Here is an 18,651-nt window from a genome sequence, read left to right on the forward strand (position 1 = left end):
TTGGGTCCCTTCCACTCTACAGTTCTATGATTGTATGTCATGCATTCACAAGTTTCATTTCCAGTAGTGTGTAATTATATGTGAACCCAAATGCACATATCCTTTTGCAACTAGTTAACTGTGCAGAAAGAGATGAGTGGAATACTATTGGCCCAGTTGCCCTAACAATTGTTTACTTCCCTTTTCCTATCACCTACTCTCATCATTAACAGAAGGGAGCAAATTTTGCAAACATTGAAGATGCTTGTAAAATCTGAGTTTTACCACTTAAGTGGAAATATTTCCTAACATCAACAAAAAGCTTGTGAACATATTGCTCTGACCACAGCTCATTAGTAAAGAAAGCTTAACTTTTAACACAAGTGGTGTCCTGTACGTCAAAAATTAATTTTGTTAAACAGCAAGCATTTGTTTAAAAAATAATGCCATACGTTACAGCACATATGCACACTGTAGATTTTAAAATAATGTCTACTTCTTTGCTAAAGTTAAGAGAAAGTTTTGCTTTCTAAAACGAATATGATCTTGAATGTCCTCCATGCTTTTTATCAAGAGTTTCCAAATTTGGGGTGGGGGTAAATAAACATGACTAAGACGCCATTTCTAGCCACACTTACTTATCTTGCATTCACCTTCTTTGAGCTTACTTCTCAGGAAACATACATAGGATTGGGTTGTAAGGTTACAGACTGCCCAATGAGCAAAGAACCTAGCAGTGTTAACTCATCAGCAGATGTGTGATTTAATTTGTTTATAGTTCATATGAGCACATACTGTATAAACCACAAACAATCAAGTAATCATGTCTTTCTGTGTTATCTATTGCCATCTTTTCCCATGCATTGAGGTTCTCACTATAGCTATTACTATAAAATGTTCCCTAAGTACATAAAGGCTCTAATCGTTAAGATTTTTATTACCAGCCACCCATACAGAGCTGCAAATTGCCTTGTTTCAGATTTATTATGTATTACTCCAGAAATTCTATAAAGATCAAAAGAACTGATTACAATGTTGACCTTTGCATTAACTCATCTGAATTTAAATTCAAGTGTTTGATTTGGGAAAATAAGTCCATTTATCATAGGTCTGCTACTGAGGGGATTGTGCAGTCCTGATTGGGAGTGCGGAGACCAAATTTATTTATTGAGCGTTGGCTTGAAAATTGTTTGTAGGACAAGAGGAACAAAAGTTTGACCTGCCATTCTGGTGTGCCAAGGGAACAATGTGGCAGTTGCCCTTTTCAAAACATCTAGTGGTCAATCTGTTTCAATGTTGCAGTTGGAGACAGAAGATATTAATAGTCACACACACACACCGTTTTCAACATGTAAACCATTATTAGTTTTAAAATCAATGAGTCTCTTTCAGTGCGAAATAAAGCAATACTGTATGAAGGTTACAGCTCAAAAACATGGGGAAAAGATAACCAATGCTACAAAGTGTTAGGAGCAATAATACTTGTTTCAGGCAAATGTCTCTTATCATAAGCACACTGCATAAACTGGCCTTTTGGCTAAGATCAATTGTCATATTTTTGGTATGTTCTGTTTTGTTTATGCCTCTTTATATTGCCTTCATGTTGGTGAAGGGCGGGTTAAAATATTTTAAACAAAAAATATGCATACTACATATTTCATCATTTAATATAAGCAGAATTGTGTGTGCTGCTTGCACCCCCCCCCCTTTTAAAAATAGCTTTATTTCTATAAGGTGTTGCCATCCAGCATCCATAGTGGGCTATGTATAGCATGTAAATTATTTGTTGTTGTTTAGTCGTGTCCGACTCTTCGTGACCCCATGGACCAGAGCACGCCAGGCACTCCTGCCTTCCTCTGCCTCCCACAGTTTGGTCAGATTATAAATTTTTACACATCTAATTGTTATTTACGTATTTATTCAATTTATTACCTACTCCACCATTAGATCCCAGGACAGGTTATAGCAATTTACAATTCAACATTAAAAAGAGTAAAAACAAATTACAGTCACGGGAATAGAGTGGATCCTGAAACATGTATCTCAGGTGTCAAAGGTGCATCTTCGGTATACAGCAGAAACTATTTAATGAAGGTACCAGATACACCTGTTTGGGGTGGGAATTCCTCAACCAAGGAGCTGCCACAGAAGTTACCATTTCCTGGGCCACCAGCTCCCAAATTTCTGAAGGTGGAGGAAGTGGTAGGAGCTGCCCCTCGCCTTGTAAATCTTCTTGAATATTTGGGGCCTAAGTTGTTTATGACTTAAAACACTCACGTGGGCATCTTAAATAGGATCCAGAAAACATCTCGTAACTAACTAACCATTTTGTAGAAACTGGGCTGTAATTTTGATGCCTGTAAAATTACCACAGTTGAGATTACTGCCTGCAAATATTTCTGTTTTTATTGAATTGTGCACAGGCATATGGTTAAACTCCATGCTGATAATGTGGTCCTATAGTTTGTTCCCAATAACTCAGATATACCGGTAAATGCTGGTTCTATAAACTGGCCAAATACATGGACACTATCCCCCAGCTTCATGTATTTGTTTGTGCAGGAACTGATACTGATGCTGCTAGAACTGTGAATGAAACTTGATTTTCCTTACTCCTCTCCTCCAAAAAGGAGATGCATCTCTTTCTGCTTAGGATTTGGGAGATCTGAGGGTACAGTGGTAAAATCCAGCAAGTTAATTGTATCTATCTGGAAAGGTGGAGAGTGTAATGATTTGTTTTTTTCAAAATTCTAAAGGCAAACTCTTCAGAGTTATTTAAAGCTGCCTTTCTTAGTGAGCAATCGTTCTTAACAGGTAATCTACATACTGATACTGATTTGAGTCTTCCTCTGCTCCTGCTTATAAACCCGAAGGTACACCACCACCACATAAGGGAAAACTGCCAGTTGACTCACAGTAACCCTGAGTTACACACAAATCCAAAAAAAATCTGAGATTAAGGGTGGGGGAAATCTCCCAAACAACCCCCCAACAACTCAACAATGCAGAAACCAAAACTGGTTTTCGTAGGATCTGGTTTCCTATTCTGCGTTTGCTCTTCTTCCCCAACTCCAGTTTGCGTGAAATGGAAAGGCTTTGAATAAAACATCACATACACACACACACACACACACACACACACTTCTAGATGTTTGTAGATGTGTCAGGTCAGATGTCTGTCAACAGTGAGGTACTAGCACTTGGCATGACAACATGTTTGCTGGGTATTCTGTCATGCTGCTCTGTCCATAAGCAATTTAATGAAAAGGAGAGGCAGGTGGAATCCGAATCTGATTTCTGGTGTGAAATAAGCTTGCCTTGTCGCATGGTTTACAGTGATTTGGAACTGTCAAGCCACTTTCAACAGCTGGCAAGATGGACAGGTTTTAGTAGCAAAGCTGAGCCGTACTCCACCCCAAGGACCTGCAAAGAGATTTAGAATGCGACAGTGGTTACTTATTTTGGGGAATGAATAGGGCTCACTGAAGTATTTTATTGTTGTTGACTCACAAAGTTAAGCACAAAGTGTTTCTGACTGAGTAATGGTGTAAAGTGAAACGGATATAAGGTTTTATTTCATTTTTGTAAGGCATCAAAATATGGATATCGCGGATATCAGTATATGAAAACATGTTTCTGGCACTCTTGCTCCCTGTTCCTTGGTGTTAAAATATCAGTACCTATGGTCTTTTCCCAAGAGTATATAGACCACAAATGAAAAAATAACTGGGGACTAAATTGTATGAATAAATTAAATATATTGCTGCTGCTTTCTATTGAAAGGGGGTTTTGTGTGCCACTTGGTAAAATATTTACGGTTCCGATAACAAACTTGTTTTCAAGTCTATTCCATTCAAACCACTGGGCATTGCTTCCAAGTAAAAAATGGGTGAGGATCAGGGTTTAAATATGTAATATTATTTCAGGTTTTAAAATTCTCTGATAAATCAAATACAGTATATCTTACATTGTTGGGTTTTTTAATATAAAAAACAACTATATACGATAGAATTTTTGTTAAGCTATTCCTTAGCTGGAGCTCCCTTTTTGTGTGGTATATATTTCAGGCTAATAATCAAGGCTTACTGTGGGTCAGCATGTCATATCCCAGTGGTGTCTAGTGAGATGGAGGGTTATCTTATATGTCAGCCAGATAACCCTGTGAACAATTTTGAGCAGTCAAGATAATGGGACTGAATTCTGAAGCAAAGTAGAATTGTGAAATAAGGCTAGAAATATCCCAGAGTACCAAGCTATGTGTCGGCAAAATAATATTTCTTACAACTGCAGTCACCTTTTGGCATCATTAGTCATTTAGGTCTGACAACATTCTCCTTAATAAGGTGCAATTAAGGGAATAATAGAATCAAGTGCATAATCCCATACTGAACAAGAGAGCAAGCCAACAGTTTTAAGGGTGCTTTACTTTAAAATAATTTTCATTGAAAGCAAAGGAACTTATTTGAGAGTAAATGTATTTTGGATCAGTATTTGCAGTAGTATTGTAATACTATGTACATCATGCCAGGTGACTGTTCATCAACTTAAAACGCCACAGTGTAATTCACTGATATTTTACAGTTATATATTCCCAGTGAAACCAGTGAGACCACATCTATATAATTGTTTAGTGTGTGACCCCCTAGATAACCATTTATTTGGTAAATTACTTTGCATTAAAAGAGATTAATTTAGTCCTCTAATAACTATTAAATATATACGGTAAATTGGCAAGTTACTGATTACCTTCTTTTACCACGTTGTAAATGGTATCGTGGACTTTTACAAGTCTGGCTTAGATATTAAATGCTTATTTTGCTGCTGCTTGTAACAAGCTCAGCTCAAATGTAACAATCTCTGCCCAACAGGCCACAGTTTATTGGAATGTGAATGAGCCTTCCTTCTTGCCCTCATGTGCCAAGCTTTGAGGGAGACAAGTAGGTTTGGTACAGTTGTTTTCTGTGACATGTGAATAGTGAAACTTGTTTGAGTGCAGCTTTCAAAGCAGGATATCGTACCAAAACCAGAACCACTAGGTGACTTTCTGTGCACATAACCAGCTGCAAACAACATTCAGTTAGATTTAGTACAAGTTTTCCAGCCTTTGTTCTGTACACCAGGGAGAGTTGTGATGCTGAAATGAAAGGAAGGCTACTAGGGAACACTATTTGTATCCCCAAGGCCTGCTCCTGTTTCCAAAGTCAGCAGAAGATCCATGTAGCAGTTGTTGGGGTCTATGAGAGCCGAAGAAGAAGAAGCAGAAGCAGAGTTTGGATTTGATATCCCGCTTTATCACTACCCTAAGGAGTCTCAAAGCAGCTAACATTCTCCTTTCCCTTCCTCCCCCACAACAAACACTCTGTGAGGTGAGTGGGGCTGAGAGACTTCAAAGAAGTGTGACTAGCCCAAGGTCACCCAGCAGCTGCATGTGGAGGAGTGGAGACGCAAACCCGGTTCACCAGATTACGAGTCTACTACTCTTAACCACTACACCACACTGGCTAGAGGGTGCTGAAAACAGTAACAGCCTTCATTTTTAAGGAGCTGTCTGATTTCATGCCATTATCTGGCATCAGAATTGGTTCTACCTGTTTTTAGGCATTTCTGGGAACACATCTCACCACACAAAGTCAACAGTAGTAAAGGGGTGGAGGACACACACACACACACAGAGAGAGAGAGAGAGAGGGGGGGTAGATATCTATGTGCAGATATGATTTAATGGCATCACAGGATTCAATTTTTCTTGGTACAACTAGGTGTTTTCTAAACAGAGTAGGTTTCAGCACTATCCCCAACCACTAAAACAAACGGTTGGTTTCAGTGGCTACTGGGTAGAAGCTTTTTAAAATTTCTTTGGTTAGCTTCTTGAAATTAATAATAGATTAGAAAGAGTTTTAGGAGAAGTTGAATTTTTATTGTAATTGCGAGTGAATATTTAGGAAAGTAAAACTTGAATACTTTACTCACTGCTACCTTACTCATTCACTCAGCTACCATTCACCCTCATTTGAATGTGTCTGCTTTGAAGACTTGCATGTCCTCCTTATATTTATTTCTATTTAATTAACCTTGCTCATTTCTTAGAATTACAAAAATGGATTACAGTTGCCGCATGAGTTATCTCTTTTGGAACGTGTAAACTTTGTATGTTGATAAGCGAAAAGCTTCGTATAAAGGTATCTGTTCAGCCATTGTGAAAATACCATCATAATAATAGATGACAAGGTGACTTATGTAGCCCTTGGTCAGCCAGTAGAGGCCACTCACAGCGTGCTACATAAAGCTGGACACTAATTTGACAATGTCTTTTTCCTTCTTTAGGTTTGTATATACTCTAAACACAGCACAATTATCTGATCTAGCCCTGCCAACAGTTGTTTTTTTAACTTCCCATTTTCTCTGTACTGAAGCACATATGTTTCTTTTTACCCTGACTGACTGAACCTTAAAACGGAGATGGATGAAACAAACGTGTTTAATGACAACTCTCACGTCCTCTCTTTCCCTGGAGGGCCTTTTAAGGAATGTTTAGAAAATTCTTCAGTAAGTTTCATTTAAGAAATGCACATTTTGTCTTGCATTTTTTTCCAAATCAGAGGAAGAGTTGATTTAATGTCTAAAAGTAAACCTGCGATACAGATTTTAAAGTCGTGTGTGTGTGAATATAATATAATAATCAAAAGTACGTCCATCTCACAACGTTTTCCTGCGTTTTCCCCCGCCGTTTCCAAGTGGACATTTTAACTTTTTAACTAAGAGTTATATATTTATAAATTTAACCTACTCTGTATGCAAATTGTTTTCTTGATGGCTGTCATATAATTTCCTCTCCTAGTAATTTGAATACGCTGAGGTGCTTTCACAAAGACCGGACACATTTCAAACTATGTACTTTCCCCCCACATAAGTAAATCCCTCAGCTGCCGCCACCCTCCCAAGCATCTTGACCAGCAGAGGTTGCAAAGGCACCCTCACTGAGCTTGAGGGGGACTATTAGGAGTTAGCTTAACCATAGGAAGGGTTTCATCTTGATTCTCTACCTCCCTAAGGTTTTCTTACCTTGATCGCTCATAGGATGCTAAGAGGTGGCTTACATGAGCAAATTACATTGATGAAAACCCCCCTGGCATGTAGAAGAAATCCAAGCTCTAGTCAGCTGTTGACTAGATAAAACATGCTCATATTTATGTGCAAATTATCTATAAATTGTATTTTGTTCAGTGGTTGTACTTCCTTTATCCCTTCCGATGTATCTCGGTGACTTTCCATGGGATGTCTGCATTTATTAAATTATGGATTATGCATTTTGCACAGACTGGAAGACTTTAAAACATTTTTCCATAAGTATGGCTGGAGGTAAACAACCAATTTTAGCCCAGAAAATAGCTTCTGCTTCTGTCAACACGTTGTTTATTTTCTCCCTGAGATAAAAAGTTCAGTTTTCTGATATTTGTACCAAGATAAAGTCAGTAAACAAGATTAATATAGTGTGGAAAAGGTTGTCAGCAGCCCTGGCAAAGGAAATAAGTTGCCTGTACACAGAACATACTGTAAACTGAATAAAAGTGTCAGGTCCACCATGAGATAATGTGATCATGAACCTCTAACAAAGCATGACATAGGCACAGTCGGCTTTTCTTATAGCCACAGTGTAGAAAATGGATTACTATATTCCAGGGATACCCACTGGAATAGCATGAAAACCTCATTTTGAGATTAATACAGGATGCAACTGGAGAGCTGAGCCAAATGTTTACCTCCAGCATTAAAGTAACTATTGAGTTGTTAATGTTATAATCAGTAGGTCATACAAGTATTTTTATTTTCAAAATCCTTAGAATTTCAAAGCCCGCGCACCTGTCTGGAGAGAGGGTGCTTGTTTTCCAACTTGTAAGTCAAGTCAACTATGAAAATAAAAGTTTTATTTGTCTTCTATGTTTAAGCTAATGAAGAAAATCCAGTAACTGTACCTCCTATCCAGTGAAACTTAATGCAGGTGTATTTGAGGAAGTAATAGAAATTTTTAACGCCCACTGTGTGAACACGCCCTTACATTATGCAAGGATTCCTGCGCTCAAAACCACCAGGCCATATAAATGTTTTGGCTGTCCTAAAACCAATTATGGTGACATTTCCGTAAGCATCCTTGAGAGATACATTTGTATTACAAAGACTGGCTGTGGCATGTTTGTAATAAATAAATACTTCCCCACCCCCACCCCCCAAAAAAGTGCTGTAGTGTATCAACGTGATCCTGTAGATTGAAAAGATCAAAGACTGCTGTTGCACATGCATGGTTTAAATCCACTCCTAGTCCAGTTTTCTGCAGAGATTAGGTGGCAGACACTACAGTAAGCGGGCTACATGTGGCGCATATGTAGTCTGCGGCAGAAATCATAGGTATATGTAGATGTCTAAGTAAAAGCTCTTTAGAGGATTAAACATTGCAGTAGTATCTGCAGATCGTCCAGTGTTCATTCTGGTCATATGTTGCCCTGTCTTGATGATGTGCATTTCAACGCTTTAAGGAGTGATGACTGCTGTGCTGTGTGCTACTCTTCCCATAATTATGGAAAACATCACTCAAAGCTTTTTACATTTATATACGGTATATATAGGAATCAACTGATAATTGACTTGTTCATCACATGCATCTTATTAATGGTATTGGTGACTGACTTTTGTTTTCTTCCATTTGTTTCCTGCATGCAGTGAGTACTGTGTGTTCTTAAATTCCTGTATGCAACTTATAAAACTTATTTATGCCTCCTTTAGAATACTGCTCCAGGCTCATGCGTCAACAAGAAAGCTGCGCATTTGTCCCAGGAGTCTCATCACCATGAGTAAGTATCCATGTCAGGTTTATCATTATTTCAACTGCTTACTTTAGATTTGTCCCTGTTTTAATTACATCTTGAATTTTACCCTAATTGTCCAGTCTATCAAGACTGTTTAGAATTCTGATCATGCTCTTGAGAGCATGTGCAGTTCCCAGTACTGTTGTCTGGAAAGATGTCTGTGGATTAACACCCCCCGCTGCCCCACAGTTCTTGCTATACTGTTCCTGTGTGTGCATAACATCTTTTGCATTCTCGCTTGTAAAACCAGAGGTGTGGCTAGAAGAAAAAGAAGCATGATATCTTTCTCGGGTCTACTATAGCTTCCTTTCCAGTAGAGCTGTGGCAGATGGATGCAGTCCAGGATTTTCATCAGAACTACTTGTTTTGATTGGCCTTCTCTGTGCATATTGTCTCACTTGCTGGATGGAACCTGGAATATTATATTTATGGAAGTTTTGAATCTGTTTTATATTTTTCTGTAACATTGCTTTTTTATTATTATTCTTATTTCCATTGAAGTTGGTTGTTGTTGTAAGGCACTTTGGACTGGCTTTGCCTGGAACAGCAGTGTATATGTATTTTAAAATAAAACAAAAACAGCTGCTTTTTATCCCTGTGTTTCCATAGTAAACATAGTAGGAGGGGGTGGGTAGGTTGGTACACGGAGAAGAGAGATGTGCACATAGCCCTTTAAATAGTCTTGTGGCAAACTAAAAACTAAAACAAAAAAAAAACAAACCAGAAAACTTATTTAGTGGACTAGAGCAATTTTTTATGTATGAAGTGCTATCCTAACTTGGCAAGTATTACACACACATAGTTGGGGACAGTATAGTAAGCAGTTAAGTAAGCATTGAAGTCAGAGAGAAATGAAATGTACATAACACCAACTGCAACAATTGCATTAAAAATGTGAATGTATGTAAAATTGTTACGGTGATTATTCACAAAGCATTGTTGATGATAAAACAAAGTTCTTGGTGTTGGTAAGCTAATAATCACTGGTAGTGAGATAAAATGGCTAAACGATATTAACTCTACAATTGCCCCTTAGTGTTTGAATTCTGCTAGGGCAGCATGAACCGAAGTCTGGTGAACAGTTCAACTCACCCCATACACTAAGAGGAAAAACTCTTCAGACACTTGGAGAGATACAGTGCTGTTCTATCAGTCTCTCCTACTTACTCAAAGGGAAACAGAACACATAATTCCACACTGGGTTGCATTTTAGAGATACTAAGTCAGCAAACCTATGCACACCATATATGTGTGTTTGTGTAGCAGCAGTAATAGCAGTGCGTAGGCATTAAACTCGAACCCTCAAAATTAATAAGCATGTTTCCAATAGTTGTAAACACTTTTTAAAATTTCTGTTACTCTAAGTAATAAGAACATTAGATTGTAGCAGCACCCACACAGAGAAAAAAATATTAAATATTATAAAGAATTGCAGCATCTGTGGCATGAAACTCAATATGATTTAGTATATATCCACTTGCCCAAGCAGGATAAATCCACAGAATGAGATACATTCTTATATTCCTGTGAAAACTGCGATAGACCTTGAGAGTTCTGTAAAATATCCCATTTAAATAAATCATAGCCAAAGGCTACATTTTTCTGGTGGACAATAAAATACCCGAGAGCACGCACAGGCTGGTCATATGACAGCTCGTGCTTCAGTTAGCTATGCTACTAAACCTTTTTTTTTTCTTCCCTCCCTCAGCCATTGGTTTAGCCCTGGGGCTAGGAAGGAACATAGCCAGGTAAGAACCACTTTGATCAAGAACAGTTTATTTCATATATTTGAAGGTTTTTAACTGTTGCTTGTCCGGAACAACAGGAGCACCAAGTTCTGAAATAAGGAGCAAAATAATCACTTTTTTTACTGTAAACATCTGAAAATACTTTAACAATAAATAGCTTACCACAAAAGGGTTGTGGGTGTAGGCCCAGTAATTATCAGCATTCCAATTCACTCTCGAGGATGAATTAGGAGAGTCTTGTTTGCAGCAGCATGTGTACACATCAGAGCCCCCATGTGTGCTCAGCAGAGTCCTTAGAACTGGGCTGAGGGTATTTCCAAGGGTCTTTGCTTTGTTAAATCGCCTCTCTGAACTACTGCTAATCTTTTGAAGAGAGCAGAGTCTTAATAGAACCAGAATACCAGATCATGAAAATACAGTGGTGCCCCGCTAGACGAAAATAATTCGTTCTGCGAGTATTTTCATCTAGCGGGTTTTTCGTCTAGCGAAGCGGCAATGCAAACCGCGGTTTTCGCTAGACAGAAAAAAAAAATTCCGTCTTGCGAGGCAGCCCCATAGACAAATTCGTCTTGCGGGGCAGCCTTCCACTAGACGAATGCCTTCGTCTAGCGAGTTTTTCGTCTAGCGAGGCATTCGTCTAGTGGGGCACCACTGTTTAGATATTCCGCTAGCTGGTGTAAAAGAGGCCTTGATAATACTTTCATTTCACTTATTTTGGATGCATGAGAAACACCTGTATTACCAAATCACTGTAAAGATCTTTCAGGGCTATAACAAAAATGGAGCCTGTAAAGTGGGCATAAGGGTATATAAGGGCAGAACAACCTTCTTGATGCCAGTGGGCCATAGCGGAATAGAATGGGTTCCTGAATGTGAATGCAGCTGCAGGACTGTGCCTGGATCAAATGGAGCCCCAGACAAGGCTTCTCAGAATAGAAATGTAAAGGCTTTTTCCATGAATGTGGTTCTCCTGCTATAACTGTGACTTCGAGTGTCCCTTTTAGAAACAACCCAAAAGCTAAAACTGTGCTTCCCAATTTTTTTTTTTGCTAGCTTACAAATAATACCTTTAGAGTTGGTCAGTCAACTACAGCTGGTGTTACTTTCCACTCTTATTCTTCTCTGGCATTGCTGCTTTTGTGGTACTTATAGCTCTGCTTCACCTTCTCTTAACCGTGAAGGCTGCCACCTTTTGATATTAGAAAAGGGAGGAGGAACCCACTATTTTGTGCACTTATCATTGCCCACCCAAACCCAGTGCTCTACAACTCTAAAGAGGTTTAGAGTGGCACTTGGAGTTAATTGAAATTATATTCTGCTTTTCCTTCATAGGTCTCCAGTTGCATATATAGACACACTGACCAGACCTAGCACCTATTTAAGTTCAGCATGTGTTTTTAGGCCATGCTCTAATTGCTGCTTGCTCCTTATAAGCAGATAAATTACAAGGCTTGCTAATAAGCATTGTTGTTTATAGTTTAATGAAACAGGAATTCCAAGATAATTAATAAAGGAATCTGCCATATAGATGTGATAGTTCAGCTATAAAACAGAGATGTAAGCAAAAATAAAGTCTCCGGCAAGCATTTTAAAATGAGTGATACTAGGAACTCACAATATATTAAGTTCCCAGGGCCATATTTAGGGGCAGAAAACTGACTTGGTCACCAGGCTTCCATCTGCCTGACTGTGCTCCACACCAAAATAGCTCAAAAGGTTCACCTTCACATCTAAAGCTGCCAGTGCTGAACTGTGTGGCCAGGGTTCCATTGATGTTAAGGATTTTGTATTCACTGGAAAATGGAATGGATAAATGGATAAATCATGCGTGCACAAAAATGGGATGCAAGCACAATAGAAGCAACGTATTCAACAGTTTAACAAATGGAGAGGGGCACTGAAGATGCCCCTCACCTGGAGCTCCATGTGATATTGGTGAGGTCCTGCAGGTAACAATCACATTCATCTTTTTAGAAATGCATTTGATCCTGGAGTTTGGCAGTCTTCAAGCATAAGGTTTAGGTTTTAAGCTCATTAGAGGGCTTTTCTTTCCAGTCTAGCATCATTTTCTTGTAACTGAAGTGGCAAGCTGAAATCCCTAGTTCCTCCAATGATTTGTTTACAAAAATCCATCACAAAGACCTCTCAAGTACAGGTGCAATGATTTGCTTATCTCATTTGGTTATTGAATTTTATTCAACTTTATTTCCATTAAAGCAATAATCTTAAGTGCCCTTTTGGGGTTTGTTTTCGTGCTAGTGAGTACATACAGCTATTTTTGCTGTGCTCATTATTTACAAGTGTCAGTCTTCTAAACATAGGTTTTTAATAATAACTAATGATGTGGTTTAATCTTGGGGGGGGGGGTGGACTTCTTACTGTTGCATAAAATTGTGTTGCAAAGTTTGAACAATGAGGAAACAAACCTAAGATCTTGGTGAGAGCAGCCAAAGGGTTGTTGGTTCCCAAATAGTTGGGAAAAGTTGAGAGAACATTGGGAGGATGTTGAAGGTTATCATAGATCCATAGGATTCTAAAGCCCCTCATTTGCTAAACACACCACCTAAAATAGCCCTGAGCTGCTCCAGCCCTGGAACTAATTTATTAACAGCCACCCCCGGAATCAATGGGAGAGGGGGCATTCCAGGGAAGGCAGGGTGGAAAATGCTCTCCTCTCCAATCATTATTACTGTGAACCAGCAGGTGCCAGGCGGATCTTTGCACCCCAGCGCTGCATATGCTTAAGACGGCCCTGAGTGCTGCTAACGCAGCAGTTTGACTTCACCCCTGGAGGCGCACTCCATTGTCTCTCAAGACAGACAGGGATGCCAACCAACCATTACTAAAATGTTACTGAACTTCATTATAATTCTCAATCCAGAGATAATGGCAAAGCAGTGGGATTGATATGACAACAGTAATTATGAGGTGCTACTTTTATCTATTACTAATAATGTAGAATTTTAGCATCTATAATCATTATTCATTCTTACAACAGCTCTGTCAGGTCATTATTAGTCTCATTTTTAGAGAGTTTATAAAATAGTAATTTCAGAGATTTGAATGTGAGCCTCTAAAATCAGTTCCTCTAAGTACAAAGCTCTGTTGCTGTTCATTTCAAATTAAAGGAGATGGTGAAGTTACAATATTACTGTGATACATCTTAAAGCTAAACATATTGTAATGGCATAGTACGCTCTGAATTACTAATTAGGCATCTTGACATGAAACTTTACTATAATCCAAGACTGCCTCTGTAGAAGAAGACATATAGGAATAAATGAGAGAGGTTCTGAATTAAAATGTAGGTAATACCGTGTTGCCATTTCAGTAGATGCACTTTGGATAAAGTACGTCAGGGCTGTCAGGCCCTTTGCTGAAACAACGTAGTACAAAAGCATGACAAGGCTTAGTGGGACTTATTTTTAAAAATGCAAGCATCGTTGCATAGTTTTTATATGTCTTCTGAACTTTCTGTGTAGCTTCAACTCCTGCGGGACAACCGATCAGAGAGAGGACACAAGAAAAACAGTTCAGTGAAAACAGCTAGCAGGTGAGCTAAATATGCAATGCGGTTTACAGTTTAAGTGAGATCCCTAGCCAATATTTTTAGCTAGTACCCAAACTGCTGATATAGAGACGGGAAGAGAGATGATTTCTTTGTCTGGTCAGCTGGTATCTGTCTGCCACAGAAGCTCTTAAAAGGGGTCCGAAAAGTGTTAATCAATTGGACACAGATATCCGTGTATATAGTTGTGTTGGAAATACCTTGTATTGAAAGGGGGCTGGTCTGTATGCTATACTGCTTAGATTCCGTTTACCATGTATGATTTCCCCATTTGGAGTTGTCCTGTAATCTGTAAGCATCATGAACTTGAGTTTAAAATGAAAACTTGCAGTCTCCCAAATTAAAAAAGCAATGTATTTGCTTGTCTCTTCTTTCTCCCCACAAGCATTTCCAGTGTTCCCTTTTGTTTTGTTTTTCACAATGTTAAAAAATGAGAGAGTCTGATGGTAAAATTAAGACATGGATCTCTTGGCTTCCAGTGCACCTGTTTGCCAAAGTAACAGCAATTGGGTTTGTTTGTTTTTTATTTTAAAAAAAATGTTCTCTGGAGAATCTGAAAACTGTTACAATTGGTAGGTTGAGTTAGTATTAAACGAAATGAACGATTAATTTGAATTGTAATCTTTTGCAGGGTTTTGTTTAAATGCATCTTGTGGCTTCTCATTTTCTTTTTAACACAGCTAGCTTAGTTGATCTTGGGACTATTGTAATGATATCTGGACTAAATTATACATGTATATTTATGTTATATTTAATTCTGGTATTAATAACTACAGGTTATGTAAAAATGGGGTGGGGGTTCAGGGACACCGGTGGGAGACCTGAGAACAAGAAGTTCCATTATGCCTCTATAGCAAGCCTTTTCCCATTAGGTTGGTGGGAAATCTCTTTCCATCTGAACGGAGCTTGTTCATTTTCTTCTGATGATACAGATGACTATATTTTGTTACACAGATGTGACAAACAGAATTACAGCTGCTCTTTATTTGATCTTCTAAAGAGGCAAAGATGTGCAAGTGTTACGCCTGCTCCCTATCCCCCACCACGTCATCTGTTGTTTGGGAAGGAGTCCTAATTTGCAGTAGATAGAAAATTATTTGTTGTGTTGCAGGTTTGCCAAAAATAAATGAAACCATTAATTACTACATTTTTTGAGCAGCTGTTAATAGATTGGGGTAGGAAAACTGTACATTACACTTACTGGTTAATTACCAGAACTGTAATTGTTTGATGTAGCTTTTGTGGGAAATAATGACAGCCCCAAAAAGGTGGAAACAGATTGTATACAAAGTGAGCATCGTACCTTAATGGCAAAATGCGGGAATGTTTTTCTTGCTGTGTGTGTGTGTTGTTGTTGTTTTTTAAAGGAAGAAATACAGCTACTTGTTCTTCCTGCTCACAGAAGGGTCAAGCAAAGGCAGGATAATTTCAGGTGACCTGAGCTCTCAACTGAAGGGGACTGGAATGCAGGGTAGAAGTAGGCAGGCAAGTTAGGAAGTAGGCAGTCTGAGAGAGGGAATGAAGCAAATGCCAAAGCCAGACTTGGAAGTGTTTATGGAATCCAGTGGGTGGGATGGTGTGGCGAAGAGGATTGAGTCCTCCTCAGCTGTCACCTGGTAGCAGGCACTGCATCACCCTGTAGCAGAAGAGGGAACAGAAGGGGTGTAGGGCCACCACCAACTCTACTAAGAAGCCAGGCTTCTCCCTCTGTCACAATCACCTGGCAGCAACAGGCACAACCAGCTGCAATAGAGGAAGCTAGAAAAGAGCTACCAGACCACTTCACTGGCACCACTGAGACACCCAACAGTTTTTGACTCCTCCTCTACCTCAGCGGCTAGTTAGAATAACTTGTAACCTGTGCATTTTTTCTATAAAAAATGTTTAGGGGTACTCTCATTTTGACTCAAGAATATCGCCATTTTATAGTTCAAATTGGGAAAAATAAATGCAGTAAATGGACAAAAGTACATAGATTCACAAAATGTTTAGGCGTATGGCATACCCCTGTGCCCCACCCCCCCGAAAAAAGTGCTGCTTGTAACTAAGATCTTGCATTGGAGTTTCTTTATTTCCTCCTCCCTCCCAGTCCTTTTTCCTTTTGTGTCATGCCCTTTTAGACTATAAGCCTAAAAGCAGGCATTGAATTGTTTTGTTTTGAGAGGATCTGTAAGCTGCTTTGGCTGAAGAGCAGGAAATTAATAATTTCATTTTAAAAATAATGAATAATGCTGGTACCTCAGGGGACAGTGCTGTCCTTTTCACCTTTCATTCTATAACTATAGCTCAACCACAAGAAACAGCAACATACAGGCTGGTAAAGGGACCCCTGACCATTAGGTCCGACGACTCTGGGGTTGCGGCGCTCATCTTGCTTTATTGGCCGAGGGAGCCAGCATACAGCTTCCGGGTCATGTGGCCAGCATGACTAAGCCGCTTCTGGCAAACCAGAGCAGCGCACGGAAACACCGTTTACCTTTCCGCCAGAGCGGTACCTATTTATCTACTTGCACTTTGACGTGCTTTCAAACAGCTAGGTTGGCAGGAACAGGGACCGAGCAATGGGAGCTCACCCCGTCGCTGAGACTCGAACCGCCGACCTTCTGATCGACAAGCCCTAGGCTCTGTGGTTTAACCCACAGCGCCACCTGCGTCCCTTCATTCCTGCCTTACCTGCATCAATTAAGTGCTTTGTTTTGTTTTAAAAGCAATAAAAGCAAAGGTTTCAGGATTCTAGCAGGAACCAGCACACTGAAAACTAAATTCTTGGGAATCGATGGTTTGTGTCCAGTTTGGGGCAGGCAAAAGAGGAAGGCAGAAATTGATTTCCCCTCCCGCTTCTCCCCACATCAACCCCTGATCATTGCGGGGAGGCTCCTGAATAGGGTGGGCTGAGGGGGGAGGGGATTGCAAAAAAATCACACAGAGGCACCTTCTGTGAGCAAAAGCTCTCCTCACACAAGATGTCTCCCCCTGATTTTCCGCAGTGCCTGCCCACCACCACCATGTCACAGCCCAACGCATCTAGAAGGGCCCATCCTGACCCTTTGATGTGGGTTTTGTGGAGGCTGCCAGAGAAGCAGGAAGTGGCTGGAAAAGTCACCTTCTACTGTCACTTATTCTCTGGATGTAATCTGATATGTTTCAAGTTCCTACCAAGCCTCTTTACAGTCTTGGTATTCATGCTTAAGCTTCTGTGAGATAAGATCCACTGGTAACAATATTAACCCAAATGCTTCACGCAGGCTTACCACCTTACTTTTTTTAAAAAAATAATAATAATGGTGCGTTTATTAAGTTAGGTTGTTTAAAACTGTTGGAAAGAGGAGAGGGTGATTGAGCAGAATTAACACTTCTATAGCACTCCGCCAATTAAGAACACGTGCAGGACTTTATCATAGTAACATGTCACTGACAATAATGTTTTTTCATTGGAAGGCAGGTTTTTTCATTGAGTTATGCAGCAGGCTTGATCAACATCCCAAGTGCATTCCCCACCCCACCCCCTTATAAAGTCAGTATGAAGTTGATCTTTTTGCACAAGTGGGCTGCAAAGCTTTTGCAGACTTTTCCTTTCCTATACGTTGCTACTGTTAACTAAAAAGACAACAATGCTCAGTTGAATAACAGCTTGCTGCAAATCTGAAATGGGTTGTGTGTGTTTTTTTTAACAAAAACAGCTTTCCAGAGAATGATGAATATATATTTTTAATCCTAATATAATATATATTTAAAATACACCAACCAAGGTTGTTTCTCCTTCAAGGAGACATTGCAAGCAGAAACGTATAAGCATGCTGCAAAAACAACGTAAGAATTTAGAAATTTCAAGGATATTTTAATTTAAGCACAGTTCCTTTTTCTGCATTGGGGTATACTTCAGTTCAGTTTGTACTCACAGAGCTGGTTCTTACATAATGTGTCTCACAAAAGGAAGCACACGTTTTCCCACAGCCAAAAATAAGTCTTGATTCTCCCAAGTCTGGTGTGTTTTCCAGCTGCTCTTGCCTTTGTAGCCTGACAATATTCTGTGGTGAGGTGGATAAAAAGCAACAACATGTGATTAAAGAATGGCGCTGTGTTCACATGTAATACCAAGCCATAGTTAAAACCAATGTATTTTAGCAGTAAACAAATCTTTGTTAAGCTGCTAGGCAGGGTTCGCACAAAACACAAAACCATGTTTTATTAAACTGTGGTTTATTAGTCTGAGAACAACTGTTCTAAGTTGTTCCTTACCATAAAATAAAGCCTGTTTTTAATTGGTGTTTTGTAAGACAAGCTGTTTCTAAAAATGTGTATGAAATCCTAGGCCAAATCTAACAAAATACTAGTGGTAGGAGATTATTTCTGCAATAATATTTTATATTTGATTCCTTTTACAATTGCCTTTTCGCATTTTTTATATCCTTTTTGGACCTGGGTGTCCTGAACATGGAGCTCTAATCATGTTGGTTTAGTAACAAACACAATTTTGTTACCTTTGACTTGTTTG

At 39.2% G+C, this 18,651-nt stretch overlaps 1 protein-coding gene across 2 annotated transcripts in view; it reads left to right on the forward strand.

Annotated features, from left to right (window-relative positions):
• Positions 1–18,651, forward strand: part of GPATCH2 (G-patch domain containing 2) — a 104,556-nt gene that overhangs the window by 50,390 nt on the left and 35,515 nt on the right. The window contains exons 6-8 of one of the 2 annotated variants that reach the window (XM_033144770.1): positions 8,758–8,825; positions 10,549–10,588; positions 14,071–14,141. In XM_033144770.1, coding sequence (XP_033000661.1) covers positions 8,758–8,825; positions 10,549–10,588; positions 14,071–14,141 — 179 coding nt within the window. Of the gene's footprint in view, positions 1–8,757; positions 8,826–10,548; positions 10,589–14,070; positions 14,142–18,651 lie in introns of those variants that run through there. The other variant, XM_033144769.1, reaches the window with a different exon arrangement.

The sequence above is a fragment of the Lacerta agilis genome, chromosome 3 (assembly GCF_009819535.1).
Source record: "Lacerta agilis isolate rLacAgi1 chromosome 3, rLacAgi1.pri, whole genome shotgun sequence".
Lineage (NCBI taxonomy): Eukaryota > Metazoa > Chordata > Lepidosauria > Squamata > Lacertidae > Lacerta > Lacerta agilis.